The 20,970-nt window shown below is 33.2% G+C and overlaps 2 protein-coding genes across 2 annotated transcripts; one reads left to right on the top strand and one right to left on the bottom strand.

The window, feature by feature from the left end:
• The first annotated feature begins 1,107 nt into the window (after positions 1-1,107).
• LOC120188148 (rop guanine nucleotide exchange factor 7-like) lies at positions 1,108-3,941 on the top strand. The gene is made up of 7 exons (XM_039191662.1): positions 1,108-1,683; positions 1,777-1,893; positions 2,046-2,200; positions 2,353-2,427; positions 2,516-2,806; positions 2,896-3,249; positions 3,344-3,941. Exons 1-7 carry the CDS (start codon positions 1,158-1,160, stop codon positions 3,776-3,778), a joined length of 1,953 nt encoding a protein of 650 aa, XP_039047593.1. The 5' UTR covers positions 1,108-1,157; the 3' UTR covers positions 3,779-3,941.
• Positions 3,942-4,593: 652 nt separating this feature from the next.
• LOC120188151 lies at positions 4,594-20,021 on the bottom strand. Its single transcript, XM_039191663.1, has 8 exons — positions 20,016-20,021; positions 7,422-7,425; positions 6,249-6,395; positions 5,786-5,864; positions 5,382-5,557; positions 5,175-5,232; positions 5,040-5,088; positions 4,594-4,809 (listed from the first exon to the last, which is right to left on the bottom strand). The coding sequence occupies exons 3-7, from the start codon at positions 6,372-6,374 to the stop codon at positions 5,072-5,074; spliced, it is 456 nt and encodes a 151-aa protein (XP_039047594.1). The 5' UTR covers positions 6,375-6,395; positions 7,422-7,425; positions 20,016-20,021; the 3' UTR covers positions 4,594-4,809; positions 5,040-5,071.
• Between the last annotated feature and the right edge of the window lie 949 nt (positions 20,022-20,970).

Genomic DNA, 20,970 nt, shown 5'->3' with positions numbered 1-20,970 from the left:
AAAGCCGAATTAAAAACATTATTAGGGTTATTATTTGATATACTATCAATGAAAAAATAATTATATATAATAGTAATATTATTATTTATGTTTGAATTTTTTTTGAATATTCTTAAAAATATACCTAATCAATACAAGATCTTCACTTCAATCTCAATTTTCTCTTTTGTTCTCCATTACGACGATAATGCTTTGATTCCCTCTTGCTTTCATGTCCAAATAACGCACTTTTACCCTCGAGATAATTTTCTTTAACAAGAAAGCTATGATCTTCAAAAATTAAAAGAAATTGATTTCTTTCTCTAAAACTAATGTCAGTTATAAAGCAAAATTGCTATAATAATTGGAATTCAATTCAAATAAAAGGCAAAAGAAAAAAAGAAAGAAAAGTTAGTCCCTGCTTTCTATCCAAATCATATGTTGTTGAGATTTCATTCACAATTCAAAGTAAAGATTTTGTCGAAGTTCGATTCGGGTTTGGAAAAGAAGATTCCACATTTTGAAAATCCATGAAATATGACAGAGACAAGATGGAGCGGTAAGCATCATCAAAGTGAATAAACCATGTTTTGACAACAATTTCTTCTTTATTTCCAGAACTAAGAACATGTGTGCTATCAAGAGCTTAAAAGCAACATAATTCGAAAGATTAGAGTGATAATAAAATATAATATATGTCCATAATCTTTTTTTAATTATTGATAATATATATATATATATATATATATATATATATACTATACTTGAAACATTTAGGAAGAACACACTCACTCTCAACAATGCAATGGGTTCTAATTTGAAAGATAAAACTTTGAATAAAAGGGTGAACACCATGGATTTGAATGCATAGATTCCCATCACCTACTTTATATTTCAAACACTGCCTAGAGATTGTCAAGCCCTTTTCCTGTCTGCTTAAAAGCATGACAACTTGGGGAAAAAACAAAAAGGGTAAAACTAGGGGGTTTATTTAAATAGTTTTAGCAAAGCTTCAGTAGTCATTACCAGCTTTATTACTCCATACAGTGTAAGCACAAAGCTCCGTCCTTTTTCACTCGCACACAATAAGAAAATAAAAGAAAAAAAAACCATTTCTTTGTATTTTTTGTTGTTTTACTTCCATTTTGCCTCTTTGAAGCAGGCATGGTTGCAGCCTCATGGATGGAGCTTTCACCCACCGAGACCAAGTAGACTCTGCCCTGCTCAAGCTTTGTTTACCTGTGCCAAAGCTAAAAGCTAGAAGCTTTTCGGTTTCAAAATCTGTTAAAAGCTTATGCTACAAAGCTATAGAGCCACATGTATGTTGCTTAAACGGATTAGAGTCTAGTGGTAGTATGATGGTTAACAAATCTGCGGTTTGTGATTCACTTGGTTTTGAAGAAAAGAAAGGTGAAATGGGGAGTTCAGTTGAGAAAAATGAAAGCTTTGGTGATAATGGGGTCCAAAAGGGTCGTGAAAGTAGTTCAAGCTCTGACCCTTTGACACCAGAAACAACAGTGCACGAGGAAGAACACAGTCACAGTAGTTCCGAGGAAGAAGATTTATATTCACCGCCTTCAATAGATTGGCATGTGCATGAAATTGCTGAAACAGAAGGCAGCACTTGTAGTGATTTTAGTGAAGATAGAAAGAAACCCCCCATGAATGGCAGAATATTGGAGAAACAAAGTTCCACAATTTCAGGTACTTTGACTATCATTATCATATTAACATGTTTCTCATTTTCCCCCTTTGCTTGCTTCATTTCACTGATGTGTTTGAAAAATGGGGTTACAGAGATTGAGTTGATGAAGGAAAGATTTGCAAAATTGCTGCTTGGTGAAGATATGTCAGGTTCTGGAAATGGTGTTTGCACTGCCTTGGCTATTTCAAATGCCATTACCAATCTTTCTGGTATGTTGACAATTTCTCACTTGCTTTTACCTTTAATATAGTTTATATGAGTTTGATTTATCGATGTTGGCATTTGTTTCTGGTTTTTGTTGGTTAATTGTTTTCACATTTGTTTTAATGGCTATTTCTCATTCACTGCCTTAACTATTCAGCCACCTTATTTGGGCAAATATGGAGGTTAGAACCAGTACCTCATGAGAAGAAAGCAATGTGGCGAAGAGAGATGGAATGGTTTCTTTCCGTTAGCGATCACATTGTCGAGTTGATACCGACTTGGCAGACGATCCCGGGTGGAAGCAAGCGAGAGGTGAAGCTATGATTTGAAAATGATGACAATAGGGCAGTTTTGAAGGAGTTTAAAATGACATGTCACTTGCTATGGTTTCAGGATTTGAAAATGATGACAATAGGGCAGTTTTGAAGGAGTTTAAAATGACATGTCACTTGCTATGGTTTCAGGTCATGACTTGCAGGCCCCGATTGGATCTTTACGTTAACCTCCCGGCTTTGCGAAAACTGGACAACATGCTTCTCGTAAAATTCACCGGCTTGTATAGCAATACGTAAATATGATTCTGTTGAAGAACTTATTTTTAATGTAGCATCTGTTTTTCTTTTGCAGGAGATATTAGATAGTTTTGTTGATGCAGAGTTCTGGTATGTTGACCAAGGGATTCTAGCTCAGCAGGCTGATGGATCAACCCCTTTCCGAAAAGCCCTTCAGCGCCAAGAGGAGAAATGGTGGCTCCCCGTGCCTCGAGTGCCACCGGGAGGCCTCGATGAAAATTCAAGGAAGGAGTTGCAGCATAAACGTGACTGTGCAAACCAGATCCTAAAAGCTGCCATGGCTATCAACAACATTACTCTAGCTGACATGGAAGTCCTAGAATCATATTTTGACTCTCTTCCGAAGGTAAAAGATAGTAAATAAAGGATTAGGAATATAATGTACATATTCTACCAAGTGTGTTGGTTGTTAACTTTAGCTAGACTTTGTTTCAGAATGGCCGAGCGAGCTTAGGAGATCTTATTTATCGCTATATTTCATCCGATCTGTTTACCCCTGAATGTCTTCTTGATTGCCTTGATTTGTCCTCTGAGCATCAAACTATAGAAATCGCCAACCGGGTGGAGGCTTCGGTATATCTGTGGCGCAGAAAAACCAATCTCAAACCTGTCAACACAGCTCGCTCTAGTTCAAAGTCGTCATGGGACATGGTCAAGGATCTGATGGTCGATGCTGAAAAGAGAGAAATACTTGCTGATCGAGCCGAGAGCCTACTTCTTTGCTTGAAGCAGCGGTTCCCGGGCCTTCCCCAGACCACTTTAGATATGAGCAAGATTCAGTACAACAAGGTTTGTGTCACTAGTTCCCCTTTCAGATTTGTTCTTAAGAATGGTTTCGATTACAGAATTCATGCCAATAACTGAGTATTGTGGTGTTATTTAGGATATCGGAAAATCCATTCTCGAAAGCTACTCGAGAGTATTGGAGAGCCTGGCATTTAACATTGTGGCGCGTATTGATGATCTGCTTTATGTCGATGATTTGACCAAGCATTCTGATCAATTCTCTTCACCAGCCAGAGTTGGTATAATTGGTCGGAAGAGTCTTTCGACTCCGTACTCAGTCCCCTTCTCAAGCACCCCTTATAGAACTGCATTTACAACTCCAAACTTTTCACCAGCACATCTGGTTAGCCCTGCAAAGGGAGAAAAACAACAGCACGGGATCGGCGTGAAAAAGGTTTTGTTGACAGATTATCTTAGTATTGATTTAAGAGATAAGGAATACAGTAACCCAAACGAAGAAACCGAATCAGGTTCAAGCATAGCTCGAGAAACAACGGGATCGTTTGAATGTCCAAACGAGGCAACAAGTTAACTGAAACAGAAGCCATTCACTGAGAAAGAGCCCTGGGGTTGCACACCATGAACCACTTTCCAAAGACAGCAGTCTTTCACCTTTTTCTATTATAACTCTCTAAATATTTGGTAGAAATAGGAAGATGCCTAAGAACTACAAACACTCGCCCTGTTATTTAAGTTGTATCATCGATGCATATGTCTATAAACAACTTTGAGTTGTCTGGTTCATGCTTCTCAGTACATTATCTGTTGTCTCAAAATTGTTCCTGGTAAGAAAAAAGCCAATTGAATATCGACAACTGATTCTGAAGATACGATTCTTTTGACAATGGTTATAGAAGTTAAAAGGAATGTTTTAACAATCATGAAGACAACTACAGATAAATGTAACATCAAAATCTTAATCGACTTTCACAAAAATGTGTGGTTGCAGAGTATTTTTCCTGACCCTTTCAAGTCTTTATTTAACGACCATTTAAAGGCATTTGTTTGCCCCCACCAACTGATAGACAACGACTGCTTGAATCTGCAGGTTATTGTTGGATAGGGAATAACCATAACCTTAGCCTAAATATCTATAGGCTCAGATAGGTAAATAGAAAGGACACAAATGAAAGTGGTGCTTTCAGGTATCTCAAAAGGCAGTGCACTTTTGATAGTTTAAAGGCAAAATATGTCCACTCAGATTCATCTTTTATGGAAGTGTAACCTTAAGTCCTAAGCTCCTCAATTTGGGTTTATTTTGCTCCTTGGATTGTTAATTAAGGGACAAAAGAAGCCAACAAAGACATGGAAACCATATTGTTCAAAGCACAAAGTAATTCATCATACTAAATCAAGGTCACTTACACAGTCTTCACATAATTAAAAACGAAAATAAAAGACCAACTCTCCTCATTCTTCACAGTGAAGAAGGGAGCTGAACTACTACACTTGCTCGGCCGGAGTAAGTAAATAACAACCGGCTGTCTGCAATTCTTGATTACTGTGGTCTACTTCCATATATGACTAGAAAAGGATTAAATTGCTGCCTGTCTTCCTATGCACCTGCCAAGGGTAAAGATGCAACTTTATCAGATAAAAACAAGGAAAAAATGCCGCGTGTCTCACCCGCGTTTTTTCGGGTGAGATATTAATTGATCAATCAAAATTAACGGAACATTAACGTAAATACGACAAGACCGTTATATAAGCATGTTGATTGGCTATTCTAAATACGACGAGACCTTTATATAAGCATGTTGATTGGCTGTTCTAGTGAATCTGACTAACGATACCTTGATAAGTATGTTGATTGGCATGAAAACACTCAGTAATAGAGAGATCCTGCACAAATAATGAAGAAAAAAAATCAACCTTCCAGCTAAAAAAGTTATATATGCTATAATTCCTCATAATATACACAATAATACCTTGCCACCAGTCTCCTCTGGTTGCATACTCCTTATCATCTTCTTCATCATCCTTGAACTAGAATGTTATGAAAGACATGTTAGTAGATTCCGAATCAAAAGATTTAACATTTAAACTATTCGAATTCTATATGCAAAAAGAATGCTCCAGATGTTCATCCCGTCACTGGATAAGTTCATGCCTATAGGGCAACTTGATGTACTCACCATAGAGTTTATTCCAGTGCCACGGTAAGCCTGAGGGATAGGGCATTCGTCTTGGCCGCCGTAGAAGATCGATGAACTTAGACTACATGGATTCACGCATTGCTGCGGATAAATGGAATCCACTTCTTCGTTTGCTGCACTCTGAAATGCACCTTCATGTCCTTTAGAAGGATTACCTGACAAGTCCAGTCAATTAATTTCAAAAAAGCAAGCAAAAGTAATGTACTTTTACACAAAATCTCTAATGCACTTTGAACACTGGGCTTGTTTTGCTCAAATGTACAAAGCCAATAGTGTTAAATCAAATACAAATCATAAAGACTGTTGCAAGAGAATTAGCAAAATCCCGTCTTAAGTTGTATAAAATGTAGATATCCTGTAAAAGCAAAAAGTGATGCACAAACCAGAGTCTCCAGGCTTTGTTTTCAGGGTCTCATACGGGGAATCCTTCTTTTTGGTCACCAGATACTGTCCTCTAGGCACCTAAACCAACAGCAGCATGGTTAAACAATCGAGACAAAAAGAAAGAGGCACAAACAGACAATTGGCCTTTAAAAGAGAAGTTGCATGCCATGCAGATGCTAACATATGTGACGACACAAGCAAAAACAATACAAAAAACCAAGAGAAAAAAAGAACCAATAGTGAGAAACAATGGCCTCAATAAAATTTCCCAGTCATAAAAAGGAAAAATCTTTAAATCGACATCTTTTGATACAGTATCAAATAACCAGATTTGAAAGAAGAAAAGTTTTGATCTTTGAAACTCCATGTGACATAAACCAAAAACCCCATTAACAAAAACATTGAATACCAAAGAAAAGCCCAAGAAAGATTGCAACTTTTGAACATGATGAAAAAGAATACCTTGGGTGGAGGAGGAAATATGGACTCCAAAATGTTTGAAGTAGATGAAGGTGACACTTTTGGGCCAAAGAGATCAGCAAAGGGAGAAACAGAAGAAGAGGACTTGGTTCCTTTGCCTTGTTCCATTTCTCTCAGTAAATTAGACGACTCTAATAAAGTTAAAGCAATGAACTCTTATTAGCACCCAACAGAGTGAGATCTCTATATATATAGAGAGAGATGTGCTTGAACCAAAGCACCATAAGGAAAGAAATTAAAAAAAAGGGGGGGGACTGAATAATTAAAACAGAGACACGTGAAGATTGCGTTTTCTTAGTAGGGTTTTTGTTTGTTTTAAGAGAAAATGAAACCGTCCGTCCCTCTCTTTACCCAGCTTCATTTGATTTAAAACATTTTCTATGGGTTGGATTTAATAAATGAATATATATGGAAACCAAATAAACTGAAATGAACTTTTCTGTGCTGGAATTTAAAAGGAAATAAATATTTCCCATGTGGACCAACAATTCTTTGCCTTGAAATCGTATGTTTCCGTTTCTGTTTTCTCGACCTTGTGCATTGTGTTGACGGGCTGAACAGATTTCTGTTACGTGCAAGTCATGAGTGTTTAAGTGGGCCCAGCATTCAACTCCCAATCTTTCACTGCCACGACTTCCCCCCCGTGGACCATAATTCACGGATAATCGAAATAATCGCAAGCCATGACGATATTTGTAATACAACACGCACCGAACTCTTAAGGGCAGGCATTGTGGTCTCCATCCTATCAGCACAAGGGGGTTCAAACATCAATATGGGGTCATGGAACTCAAAAGTCCTTTGAGGTACATCCTCGGATCTAGGTTTGCGAGATGAACATGGAAGTAGATCAATAAGACGTTGTAGTTGGCCCAAAAATCAAGTGTAGTAGAACCATAGTATTAAATTAAGTTTATAATTCCTGCTGTGGATACAAGGTCATACTATATAATTCATAAATAACTATCGTAAATGTGATATTTTACTCAAAATCCGTTATGTTTCCAGATTGGGGATGTAATTATGATGTTGTGATATCGTTAGAAACTGTTACGACAACAAATTCAAGGGCTTTCAAGCATTATGAGTAACACCATGCAGAAACAAAGAGAAACGTGGGATAAAGTCGCGCTGGGCTACAAAAAACAAAGGGACAAAACTCTAGGTCACATTCTCCTCCAATCGATGAAACAAGATTAGTTCTGTCATCGCCAGTCAAAGACTGCCGAAAGCCAATCTGAATGGCTTGTGTAAAAGTAAGGAGAGGGAAGCAATGTCTAAAGCAAGAAGGAGAACACGAAGAGAAGAATAGTACCAAAAAGGTAAGAGAGAAGAGACGGTCGACCAAACAATCGACCACGAAAAACAAATAGCAACAAGGCTGGTAAATTTGTTGGAATAATAATGTGGTGAAAAAAATTGTTCGTATAAGGTGCACAAGAAATTATATTTTGAACTAGGGTGTTTACTACAATACCTTGTGGTTCTTGCGTAGATTACACAGTAACTTCCGGATTTTACATCCAGACTACAACGTTGTTAACTAGCATGCATGCAAGCAACATGGGGAAGACATTGTAGTTGACCCAAAATCAAGTGTAGTAGAATCATAGTATTAAATTACGGTTATAATTCCTATTGTGGATTTGAAGGTCATACTATATAATTCAAAAATAACTATCGTAAATGTGATTTTTTACTTAAAATTCGTTATGTTTATAAATTTGGGATGTAATTATGATGTCGTGGTATCGTTAAAAACCGTTACGACAACAAACTCAAGGCATTTTAACGTTGTGAATAACACCATGCAAAAACAAAGAGAAATATGGGATAAAGTCGTGCTAGGATGCTAGTTGCATTTTAATTTAAACCTCCAAAATTTTAAAAACCGTTACGACAACAAACTCAAGGCATTTTAATTTAAACCTCCAAATTTTTTAAAAGTTTGAGTTGCTCCCCAAACCCTATCACCATATTCTGCCACTGGATGCTAGTTGCATACTTTCAATATGAGAAAGCCATCTCAAATTAAGGAGCTCTTCTGGTGGAAATTATCATGTTCATGGAACTGCTTATGTCGATTAATTGCCCGTGTCGACCTTCCTTCCTCACTGTTTTGATGTTGTTTGACATTATCTACTTTGTTTTCTTTGTCCATTTTAGGTATTAATGTAGGATTTGTATGGGTAATTGAATCATATGATTACTCGTTAAAATATAATTTTATCAGTAATAAGTAGAAGAATTTCTTTTGTTTCTTTTTTTGGAACTTAAGATCGTTAGTGTTATTTCCACTTTTCTTTTTCTTGTACTCTAATAAATTTCTTTCGTTTTTAGACTTCCTTCTGCATAAAAAAAAGAGTCTCGTCTTCTCAAATTTTTTGTTTGGATTATAATCATATTGTTTAATAGTGACAGAGTTATGTGTGATGTAAGAGTAGTTTTGACCCTTAAATTTTTTGATCCAATATTTTTAAACACTGACATCTCTTATTTTTGTAGATTTAAATATTTTTATATTCTTATAATTTTGCAACGATTGAGAGTTTTGAGTTAACGTATGTTAGTTAACCTGAGATAGCTTTGGGCCAAATTAGGAGCTTAATCGGATCCTTGAGGCATATGGGACTAATTGGATAAGAATTGAGCCTATTTGAACCTAGAGAAAGGGGATTTTTATGATAATCACGAAGGTTAGGGGACTAAATAGGTAAATAACTCATTTAGAGATTTGAAGGCTAATTTTGGGCTGAATTCATGATGTCACCGTGGGATTATTAGAGGGGGATATACTTCTTTTTCAACTCTTCTCTTCATCTTTCCCACAGCTTTTCTTTTCTCTTTGTTTTCCCCCTTAAACTAAAGGTTTCATCTTTGTATATTTAGGAAGAATATTAGCTTCATCAAGGTTAAATTATTCTAAGGAATTCATGAGATTCAAAATGAAATCAATATTGTTCGTGTTTTAAGACATGGGTATTAGAGGGTTTAGACTTGAAGGCCAAATCCAAGAGTAGTTGGGGCTTATTCATATTTCAAATTCATCTTGGGTATTTATTTGATCATGATGAATGATTAGAAATTACTTTTGATTGTGTTCGATTGTTAAAAAAAGAGAGGAGAATCATCTAGACCTAGAGGCAAGGAGAGGATTGGAGGAAGTTGATGCAAGACCTCCATAAATGTGACACCTCGTGTGTGGTTCATTAGCTTCTAAAGCATGTTGAGTGATATGCATGAATTGTAGCTTTGATGATTGATGTGTTGTTAAACATTATTATGGTTCTAAATGAACCTATAAGACGCACTTAAACTTTACAAATGATGTTTTGTCTTAGTGGTAGTGTGTAGAGGTGTTTTAGAGTCTTAAATGCTATTTTCAGGCTATGATATATATATTGTTCATATGGTATTGATACCAATTGAATGAGTGTTGAAATATAAATAAAAATAGTTTTGAGTATTGATATTATTCTTCCGGTATCAATATTGTTCATAGGGAATTGATACTAGGATAATTCATCCAAACATCAAAGCTGAAAATAGTATTAGTACTCTAGGTGAGTATTGATATCCAAGGGGCTGGTATCGATACTCACATGGGGTATCGATATCATTTTAATTAAATTCATTTTGAAGCTTAGAATAGTATTGATACTTTAAGATGATATCGATACTCACATGGGGTATCGATATCATTTTAATTAAATTCATTTTGAAGTTTAAAATAGTATTGATACTTTAAGATGATATCGATACTCAAGGATTGTGTATCGATACTCTTAGAGGAGTATTAATATCAATTGTGAGAATTTGACTATAGGTCTTATTTGAAATGAGACTTGAATGTTGTTGAACAATTGAGCTTATTAATATAAAGTATTAATTCATCAAATATCTAAAATGCATTTAAAAGAGTATAATTACAATTATACTCCTATTGGAATAAGTGGCAAATAAGGGTGGCCTTATAGTAAAGAAAGAGTAATTGGCAGTCTCATTGATTGACTTTAATTGAGTAAGAGTATTATTGTTGGCTTTAGTGGTATGAGCAAGATTAAACATTGGTCTTAGTGAGTAAGCATTATTGCTCGTGTGACCTTAGTGGCGATTGTTTATATACATATACGATGTAACTATATGCGTGGCCTTAATGGCGATTAATATATATATATAATGATGTGAATTTAGTGACGAATAAATATATATCTAAACAGTCTTAGTGACGAGATGTAAATAGACTTGTGTATATTATTATGAATAAAGGTAAGCATTCGATCGAGTCGAGTAAAAAAAATTCAAGTTATTTGAGTTGACGAGTCATATTTTATGACATGAACTTAACTTGAATTTTTTCGAGTCGAATCGAGTTTAAGATATTTGAGTCGAATTGTTCGAGTTTCTATATAAATTTAATTATAATTGTTTATAGTATTATGGTAAGTATTTGTTCTAATTTTTTGAATTCATCTAACCATATAATATATATATTTATTCATATTCTTTTCTCATTATAATTTTATTTAATATATCATACACAATATAAAATTATAAAATATATTTACAATATTATATTTCAAAAAAGATATTTTGAAAATAAAGGATTGATGAGAACATAAAGGAGTCAATAAATTGGTGTGAAGAAAAAAAAATTAAATTGAGTTTTGCTCACCACTAATTATGACTTCAGTAGCGTCGTCTATAAGGATATCCAATATCACTTTTATATATTTTTACTCCTCGTATTTGTAATTTTACAAACATTATTTTTGAAAAAGAAAACTAATAAATAGAAAGAATGATAGCTATAAATGTATTAAAAAAATTAGGGTGTGCAGGAACAAAAAAAATCTTAATAATTACTAAATTCCTTTTTATTTTTAAAATCACGGCTTCAAAAATTATATATGCATAAATTTAAACAAATATTATTTTATATTCTACCGTGTTTATAAGAAAGAAAAGAAAGTGAGGTGTAAATATGACCTAAACTAATGTCCATTGACCGCCCCATTTATGACCTTATCCTTTCGCCCTGTTGGACTAACCCCACCTCAACCGGTGGGTCTTATTCATGAAAAACTAACCCAACTGCCTCTCATTCTCCTTTTTAATATACCAAGTAAAATATGAAATAGAGAAAACTATATGGTAAATAGAATCAGTTAGTTTAGTCTGGTCCCCTTCAGTTATGATTTGATGGAGAGAGACTGACTTTATCCAATTTCATATTGGATGCTCTCATTATTCCCATTTGGACTTTGGAACCAATCATAGAATTTGAAGAATATGGTTTTTCCCACTTAATAATAATGATCATATCATTCATATTTCCACACGTCCACCACCCACAGGGTGGAGACAACACATACACTTCAAATTGACTTCAAGTCGCCACTGTGGGTCGCCGCATGCTCTACGTGTGTCCAATCTTAAGTATTACTATTTTTATTTGATAATTTTTTTTGAATTGTTTAGAATAATTATAAGATAACACGTGTTACAAAGATTATTAATCATTTGACAGTGAACGTTTAAACACTCCTATAAGTAATGTGCTCGAACATTGACAATGCATACATATACCTTGCAGACGTAGCTACTTAAACTCATGTTCTTTAAGAAAAATAATATTCTTTTTTTTACACTAAGACTAATGAGCATTAAACGGCCTCAGTGATAAAAGGGAATATTGTTCTCCCTTAAGATTATGAATTCTAATAACTCTGCCTGTAGAGTATGTATGTCTCCTCGTCCATTTTCTTTGAGTAACTGACCTCAACTTCCATAATGAAACTGTAAACAGTCTGACGTTGTCAATAAATTAATTTTTTTGAATATATATTATTTTATAAATACCTCATACTAATAAGAAAATATTTTATGTTAATGTCTTGCTTAAAGTTTAATATTTTATTAAATTATATAAAATTTAATTTATATTATTAGTGTATAAAATTTACTATAATTGAAATTAATTATTTTAATATTTTAAAGGGATTATTAGATAGTATATGTTCATAATTTTTTTAATTTATTGATAATGCACACACATACACTACTCTTAAATTTAAGATCTTCAAGAAGATTAACATTCTTTTTTATCATTGATACCATTTGAAGAATTCATAACTGAAAATTAATTAAAATTAGAAGATAAACATAAGAAGAAGAAGAAATATCAATCTTTTTGAGGAAAATCATATGTCGTGTAGATGATGGAATGGGATTACGGCAAGTTAAAACGGATAAGATCGAAAGAGCCAAAAACAGTGAACACGTTATGAGCATGATAGTGATGTCTGGTGCTCGTGTGGACCCAGGGTGCTCAAACGAGACTTGCACCTGCTGCGGTTACAATTCTAAGTTTTTTTTCTTCTTATCTCTAAGATTTTTCAGCATGAATTTTATGTATACATAAAAATTTAAATTCGATATTTATTTAAACGATATTAATAAATTTATCACTTAAATCAATTCGATGAGTGATTTTTCTTTATTTTTACTTTCACATATTCAGATTGATCCGTGTTACATGTCTAGTTATAGTAGTAAATATTTTAGCAATAATTTTTCATACATAAAAATTTAAACTTGATACTTATTTAAATAATATTAATAAACTTACCACTTGAATCAATGAGTGGTTTTTCTTTGTTTTTGCTTTCACATATTAACGTTATTTTAGGCTCGATTTTCTATATTTCAACCGAAGGTCCACTTGAATTCTGGGTTTGAGAAAAAAATTAGAAAGAGGTTTGGATTAAAAAATTAAATTTCATTTAAAATATATGTAAGATTGAAGTTTACGGTTTAGTTTACTATTTTTTTGAAAATTGAGGTATAAAAAATATTTTTAGATTATTAATATTTAATTAACTATTAGTATCTAATCTATTGATTGATTAATTCAATTCGGATATTGTCAAAGCTTACAAAGAGAGTAACCCTCCTAATCCAATTTGGTCCATTCACAATCGCAATGATTTAAATCTATCACTTTACTTAAAGAATCTAGTGTCTCCATCTTACTAGACTAATAAGTTGTTGGTAAGTTTTTAGATTATTTGATATGTGATTCAAGTGTTTAACGTTGTTGATAAAATATGTTTTTGAGAAGATATTTAATGATATATGATGTATTCAATTTTTTTTTTTAAAAATTAAATGTGATCTCTATTTTTTTTAGATTCAATGTGATCCTCAATTGAGAAAAAAGCTATTTTGAATCTTTGACCAGTGATCCTCAATTGAGAAAAAAGCTATTTTGAATCTTTGACCAACGAAATCAAACGTTGGTCGTTATGATGCTGAAAATTAAAATTAAAATATAAAAATATTTAAATATTCAAAACATTAAATATAAAAAATATAAAAATAAATTATGAAAAATATAAAAAATAAGAATGCATATCAAGGTATAAAATGATAATTATTTAAAAATAAAAAATATTAAAATATATATATATATATTATACATATATATACATGTAACACATAGATACAAAAATAACTTAATCATATTCCTATAGTCAAATTAACAAAATCAATATGTTGTTAATATCATATACATACCAACCATCACTAAAGATATCATATACTTTTATATCATACATGTACACATACTAAACATGATTCCATTATCATATAGTTATATCATTAATACTTATACAAAGTAATTTTACTAAATTAATTGAGACTTGTAAATTTTGTATCTAAATATAATTAGGAAACATAGTAAATTATTCATATCAATACACATATTTAATAAATATATCTTATTATATTAGCTACTTACACAAATAAGAATATTGAATTTTATAATATTAAAATAAGAATATAAAAATATATATATTTAAAATATTTTAATAATTAATATATTTATTAAAATAATATTACAATATTATCATTAAATATATGAAATAATATTATTAATTTAATAGTATAATTTTTATGAAGATAATAAAGGTACTAAATATATTAATAATTCATTATATATTATTAAAAAAATATCATATCATATATAATTATGATATAACTGAATATATAATATTATAATATTATCAAAATTATTAATAAATATTTTAATAATCATGTTTTATTAAAACATGCTAAAATATTATATTAATATTAAATACATAAAACAACATTATTTTATGTATTTATGTTTTGAAGTGAAAATTGAAAAAATATTTTATGAAAAATTAGAAGATAAAACACTTTAAAAAAGATAAAAATCAATAAGAAAAATCAATTGCATTAAAAAGTCAATTACGTTAATCAATCAAATACTGAAAAATAAGAGATTTTTTTTCTATAATTTATTTTTTTTACTATCAAACACAAAAATTAGCTGACCCTATTCCCATGTGTAATGGGGTAAGGAGGAGGTAGGATAGTAGGCTGCTCCCAACGCCAGGTTGAGAGCAGCTTCCGTGGGAGACCTCCGACAGTCAGAATTATAAATTGCCCACCATGGGACTCGATCCCACGACCACAAGATTAAAAGACTTGCGCTCTTTTACTATCAAACACACCCTAAATTAAAACTGAAACTAATGAAAACTCAAATAAGATCGGTTCAATCTTACAGGACACGGCCCAACACCCGAAGGCCTCTAATTTCCTCCTTATGCTTAAGCCGTAAATACAGTTTGGGTCTTACAGGGCTTTAACCCACAATTTTAATATAGAATTGGGAATTGGAAGTCTACGCCCACGGAAACAGTACTTTTCTTGTGAATGATTCAAAACGAAACTGCTCATTTTATTATTTAAAAAATTCTTAATCATTTGATAATGTCTCTTAAACATTTCTACATAAATCATACTAGAACCCGAAACCTCTAGATAACAAGAAATTGAATCAATCTTCTATGTTGTAAGGTGCTAAAAGAAACCAAAACCAATGGTCTTAGTCCTTAAGCTTCAATAACATAGGGCAAGAAATTGAATCTGAATCCATATTTCATCAGTGTAGATATATACATACATAGAACAAAAAGGTAGGGTAAAAATGTTATGTTAATGTAGTTTCCAAGGCAGGCACTTGAGCTGAGGGCAGGGTTTTGTCCAAGTAGTCGAGCATTCACCGCCGGTTCCATTGCAACATTTACAAACAACTCCAAGGACGACAAACATGTTCCGATTTCCTGCAAATAGCAAAACAGCCCATTAGGAATCAGGCGACAGAAAAAGAAACAATCAGCAATAAATAAAAGCTGAGCAGATTCTTACTTTGGTGATCAGGCAGGCTGGAAAGCGGCCGTCCCGCCATAGCCAGGGGCACAAGGGAAGTAGAACCAGATACCACCAGCAATAGCAGAAGCATAAAACCTTGGAATTTATCCATTTTCCCTTGTCTCTCGAGTGAGGTATCCTTTAGCAATATAATCAGAAATGCTAAATATATATAAACAAAAAGAAAAACCAATTTAATAGGATATTATAAGTCACATCAGATACTTGTTCATCTAGAAAGGTGGCTGTATTTTTTTTTCGAGTGCAAGGATTGGAGTGCTTCTAGAGAACAAAAATTAGACGTGCCACACGTTGTCAGTTCCCAACTCCTTCACGTTTCCAAAGAAAGAGAAAACAACTTTGGCCGAAACTTCTCTTCTTAAGTTTAGCGAGGGGGCGAGATTCGAACGTTATGACTTTTGATTTGATTCAATCTTATTGGATTAGATTTTTCAAAAGAATTTAAGTTTGGATTGAATTAGATCGATTTTTTAGAGTTTTGTTCGGGTCAGGTCGGATTCAGGTTTAAGGTGAAAAATTTTCGATCTAACCCGACCTAAGAAAAAGTAATTTTACTTATATTTAGGAATAATTGTAATATATCCTCTATATATTATTATTTTTCAATTAAATTCTTATTATTTATTAAATAAAAGGAATATTTTTTATAAATATATTATTTCGGGTTCGGGTTTGGTTCGGGTGGATGTTGTATAGTTTTCGGGTCAGGTCAAATTGACCAAAAATCTAACCCAACCAGATCCGACCCATGCTCATCCCTTCTTAAGTCATTCGACAAATATGAGATCCGCGACCTTAGTGTCTATTAGATATATAAGATGAAATATACAAATGGTCTCAATTATTGGGTATTGTTATATTAAAATTTTCGGCTATTAAAAGTTATAAAATAACCTATTTATTATAAAATGTTATTTTGTTGAATCACTTGACTATTAAAAGTTACAAAATGACCATTCAACTATTCATATGTTTCAAACTTATATTTTTCGTTAAAAATTTGACAGTAATCTAAGTTAGACTTTTACTGATTTACTTAGATATGATAAAATATGATTCTAAACCATTTAATTTTAAATTCAATTTTGATTCATGTCACTCTTTAACTAGTTCAGTTTAGGGTCTATTAGTTTGGTATTCACCAACTATTAGATTTTGTCATCCTATTACAAAAACTTTTAATTTAATTGTTTTTTTTCATGAATCAAGCTACTTCAGTGGATAAAGTAATGGTTATTATCTTTAGGGGCTCAGGTTTGAGCACCAGAAAATATAAAGGTGTTTGAGCTTTTATTGTCAAATAGTTTTGAGTTTTTAGAATATATATTTCTTGTAATCACCTTAAATTAATAAAAAATAATATTTTAACTTTCAATATTTATGTATATTATCAAATTGATTCTATTTTTTATAAAAAAAATTAAAGATATATATTATAAATTTAAAAAAATTAAAATCCCAAATCCTTGTCAGAAGTATCCTATAACAAAGTTAATTCAACGGTGTTTGGCTTTTATTGTCAAATAGTTTAGAGTTTTAGATATATATTTCTTGTAATCACCTTAATTATAAAAAATATTTTAACTTTCAATATTTATGTATTATCAAATTGATTCTATTTTTTATAAAAAAATTAAAGATATATATTATAAATTTAAAAAAATTAAAATCCCAAATCCTTGTCAGAAGTATCCTATAACAAAGTTAATTCAACTTTTACTGTAAATCGCCGCTCATCCTCCGGTTCCTCGAAACTTTATAATCATCGGACTAACTTTCAAAGTGGTCACACCTAGGGACGTAAAAGAGTCAAACTCAAGTATTGTCAAGTTTGAATCGATTCAAAAAGCAAAATTGAGTTCGATTTAATTCGAAAACTCACAAATTTAAAATTGTCAAACTCGACTCGAACTTGAAATAAAAAAGTGAAGCTCGGCTCAAGCTAAAAAAAATTGAACTCGAAATATTCTTAAACTTAACTCGATTGAAGCTCAAACTTGAACGCGAACCTGAAATGATGAGCCAATATGAGAGTTGTACTACACGAAGTTTATTAGAGTTGTGTTACGTGGAAAGTTCGTTACAGGTGCAGGCAGGTTGTTATAACGTCATGTGGGCAACTGTTATATATTTTAGAATTATTCTAAGCCTATAAAAAGAGTCACTTTGTAAACCAAGAAGTAATAGAGAATAAATGTTTTTGTTCATTTCTTTTCAGTACGTGTTTTACAACATGTTATTAGTCGCTTCTGACCTGGGTGTTTCTCTGCTTTTTTTTTACACTATGTGTGAGTTTTTTTCCCGTCTTTTTGGATGGACGTGATGGTGCCTCCCCCAACTCCGGTGTTACTGGATCAACATCTTTATTCCCTCCGGGAAGGTTTTCACCAACAAAAAAATCAGTGTAGTGCTTGATGAATATAACTTTCTCCTTTTGAAGCAACAAGTGCTACTTGTTGTTCATAGTCATCGGCTTGAGAAGTTGTTGCCTGGTGTCGTTCAACCGCCGTCTACCATGGTGGAAGGAGATGATGGGTTACTGGCGGAAAACAAAGATTTTGAGGTTTTCATGGCTCAAGATAATACCTTAGGCTCCTGATTACTTTATACTATAAGTCTATCATTACTTCCTCAGTTGATTGGAGCGGGGAGTGCCTCAAAAATCTGGAAAACAGTAATGACATTTTTTACAAGCAAATCTACCACGACTCTCATGAATCTACACTACAAGTTGAAAATGTTTAAGAAGGGTGATTTTGGCATGCAAGCTTATATCTATCATGTGAAAGTGATTTGTGAATCACACGCCGCATGTGGCTGCCCCATCTCTGAGTTTGAACGCATTGCCACTATCTTCAATGGTTTACTACTGGAATATCATCATTTTATTGTTGTGATTATGGTAAGTCACAAACCATTCACTTTGGAAGGCATTGTTTCAGCACTCGTTGATGCGGAAATACAACAAAATAACTTTGATCAATTTGATAATCTTCATATCAGAACTAGTGTTTTCAGGTTTCCACTGGTTCCTCTACTACTGATAAGATTTCTTCTGGTTTGAATTCACGTTCGTGATAACAGAAAGACCTCTGACTTCTTCTGGAGGTCGAGGTCGTAGTAAACTTCAGTGTCAATTGTGCGAGAAAACTGGCCACTTGGTTTATCAATGTCGGTACCGATTTGATGAGTCTTTCCCTAGAGTATTTTCTTCTGGCTATAAGGGATCTTTTAACAATACAGATGTGAACTTATGTCATCACAATAATGGTTCCTCCAGGTTTAGGTGTTGTGGTTCTAGTCATGACCATGGTAGCTCATTTTCACCTTACAACATGATTACTTGGTGTGTTGACTCGGGTGCTACGCACCACGTTACTACTAATACTGGGGAACTTGCTGATAGTACTGCCTACTCTGGGCCTGGTAAGTTACTAATGAGTATTAGTATCTCCTTGTCTATCACTAAAATTGGTCATACCTCTTTGCATTCTGGCTTTCGTTCCTTACGGTTGTCAAACTTGCTTTATGTTCCCCGTATTACAAAAAATCTTGTCTATGTATCTAAACTTCCTCGTGATAACCGAGTTTTTATAGAATTTCATGGCCATAGCTTAGTGTGTGATGAGGATACTGGAGATGTGGTCCTGCGTGGGGTGGAATTTGATGGTCTTTGTGAGTTTTGTTCTTGCTCGTCCAATGAAGACTCTCTACCTATGGTGAATGTGGCTAGTGGATCTATGGTTACCTATGTTGTTTGGCATGATCGATTGGGTCATCCCTCCCATGATGTTTTGTGTAGGCTAAGATTCACTTGTAATAATCTTCCTTTGAGAAATGTTAATAAAGCCAAGTCTTCATTATGTACTGCTTGCCAAATGGACAAAGGTCACGCTTTGCCCTTTCCTCAATCCAACACTATTTACACTAAACCATTTAAGGTTATGTTTACAGACCTCTGGGGTCCTGCACATATCCCTTATGATGGATTTAAAATATTATTATTTATTATTTATAGATGTTTTTTCTCGACATACTTGGTTATACCTTCTAATGGAAAAGAATGAATCAATCAAGATATTTCATCTGTTTAAATAGTTGGTTCGTACTTAGTTTAACTCTGACGTTTTGGCTGTTCAAAGCGATTGGGGTGGAGAGTATCGTCTGTTGACTATTGTTATCTTATAGGATGAGATTCATCATCGAGTAACTTGTCTTCACACATCTCAGTAAAATGGTGTTGTGGAGAGAAAACATCGCCATATTATGGAGATGTCCTTCACTCTTCTTGCTCGAGCCTTCATACCTTACAGGTTCTGGTCTTATGTGTTTGTTACAGGTTTTCACCTTATTAATTGACTGCCCACGACAGTGATGCATTGTTGTTCTCTTTTTTAGAAGTTGTTTAATCTAAAATCAACCTATAATTATCTCCGGGTGTTTGGGTGCCTAAGTTTTCCTCACACTCGACCATTTCAATCTCACAAGCACTCTTTTCGCTCCCAGGCTTGTGTCTTTCTTGGCTATAGCCTACAACATCGAGGCTATGTTTGTTTAGCATAGGATGGTATGGTCTATATCTCTCGCCATGTTGTTTTTGATGAAAGTGTATTTCCTTATACTGATAAAAAGGAGACGCCTTCATTAAAAGTATTCCTATGTCGACTCTGAGACGTACTTTGAGGTTAGTTTCTGGAGCTGATCATCTTATTAGAAATTGTTCTTGCTCTCAAAATGATACTCAACCTAACATTTTTCACAACCAACCAACAATTCTACCTCTTTCCCAACTGTTCATTTCTTGATGCAGATTTATATTCTCTCGCTTTGTCAAGAGTTAATGATGACTTACAATCAACATTGCATGACTTGCCGAGTTAAGAAGTCGAGCATAGTCATTATTTTCTTTTAAGCATCATGCGAGTGATATCATGTAACATCCTCAATACCAGGTTAGTGACTAAATGGTAAAGTTTTAGAATTTGATGATTAAAGTAGAATAATTGAATAGTTCAAGGACTTATACGAAAAATGTTGTGTAGGATTAAATTATAAAGAGAGAGGAATAGAAGGTCAAAATGGTCATTTTCAAGGAAAATAATTAAGTATGGTTATATATTAACCACGTGAGAGGGAGAGAGAAACTAAGTGAGTTTCCAAAGTTCTCTTCTTCTCCTTTCTTCTTCACGCGTGGAAGCCAAGAGCCAAAGGTGAGTTTCTGATTAATTGATTTATTATTAAATTTAAGGTCGAGTTTTGATTATGAGGTGATAATTAAGCTCAAGGAGAGCTTAAATTGTCTTGAAAAAATAAGGTGAAGAGAATAGAGGGAATTAAAGAAAAGAGGGGAATAAGTGAAATCTTGGAAGAGGGTTCTCTAATAAAGTTTGAGAATGAATTTGACTTTCCATCAACTTAATTAACATGTATAAAGTGTTAG

Source organism: Hibiscus syriacus, unplaced genomic scaffold, assembly GCF_006381635.1.
Source record: "Hibiscus syriacus cultivar Baekdansim isolate YM2019G1 unplaced genomic scaffold, ASM638163v2 tig00116939_pilon, whole genome shotgun sequence".
In the NCBI taxonomy this organism is placed as follows: Eukaryota; Viridiplantae; Streptophyta; class Magnoliopsida; order Malvales; family Malvaceae; genus Hibiscus; species Hibiscus syriacus.
Note: the sequence above shows the minus strand (reverse complement) of the source record. Positions and strands in the feature narration are given on the sequence as shown.

What these genes read in the sequence shown, in the direction of transcription:
- LOC120188148 (XM_039191662.1), top strand. Translation starts at nt 1,158, where the DNA reads ATGGATGGAGCTTTCACCCACCGAGACCAAGTAGACTCTGCCCTGCTC. An exon ending in ACAAAGTTCCACAATTTCAG is followed by an intron (nt 1,684 to 1,776) that starts GTACTTTGACTA and finishes ATGGGGTTACAG; the next exon opens with AGATTGAGTTGATGAAGGAA. An exon ending in GCAAGATTCAGTACAACAAG is followed by an intron (nt 3,250 to 3,343) that starts GTTTGTGTCACT and finishes GGTGTTATTTAG; the next exon opens with GATATCGGAAAATCCATTCT.
- LOC120188151 (XM_039191663.1), bottom strand. Translation starts at nt 6,374, where the DNA reads ATGGAACAAGGCAAAGGAACCAAGTCCTCTTCTTCTGTTTCTCCCTTT. An exon ending in TATTTCCTCCTCCACCCAAG is followed by an intron (nt 5,865 to 6,248) that starts GTATTCTTTTTC and finishes CTGTTGGTTTAG; the next exon opens with GTGCCTAGAGGACAGTATCT. An exon ending in GCACTGGAATAAACTCTATG is followed by an intron (nt 5,233 to 5,381) that starts GTGAGTACATCA and finishes ATAACATTCTAG; the next exon opens with TTCAAGGATGATGAAGAAGA.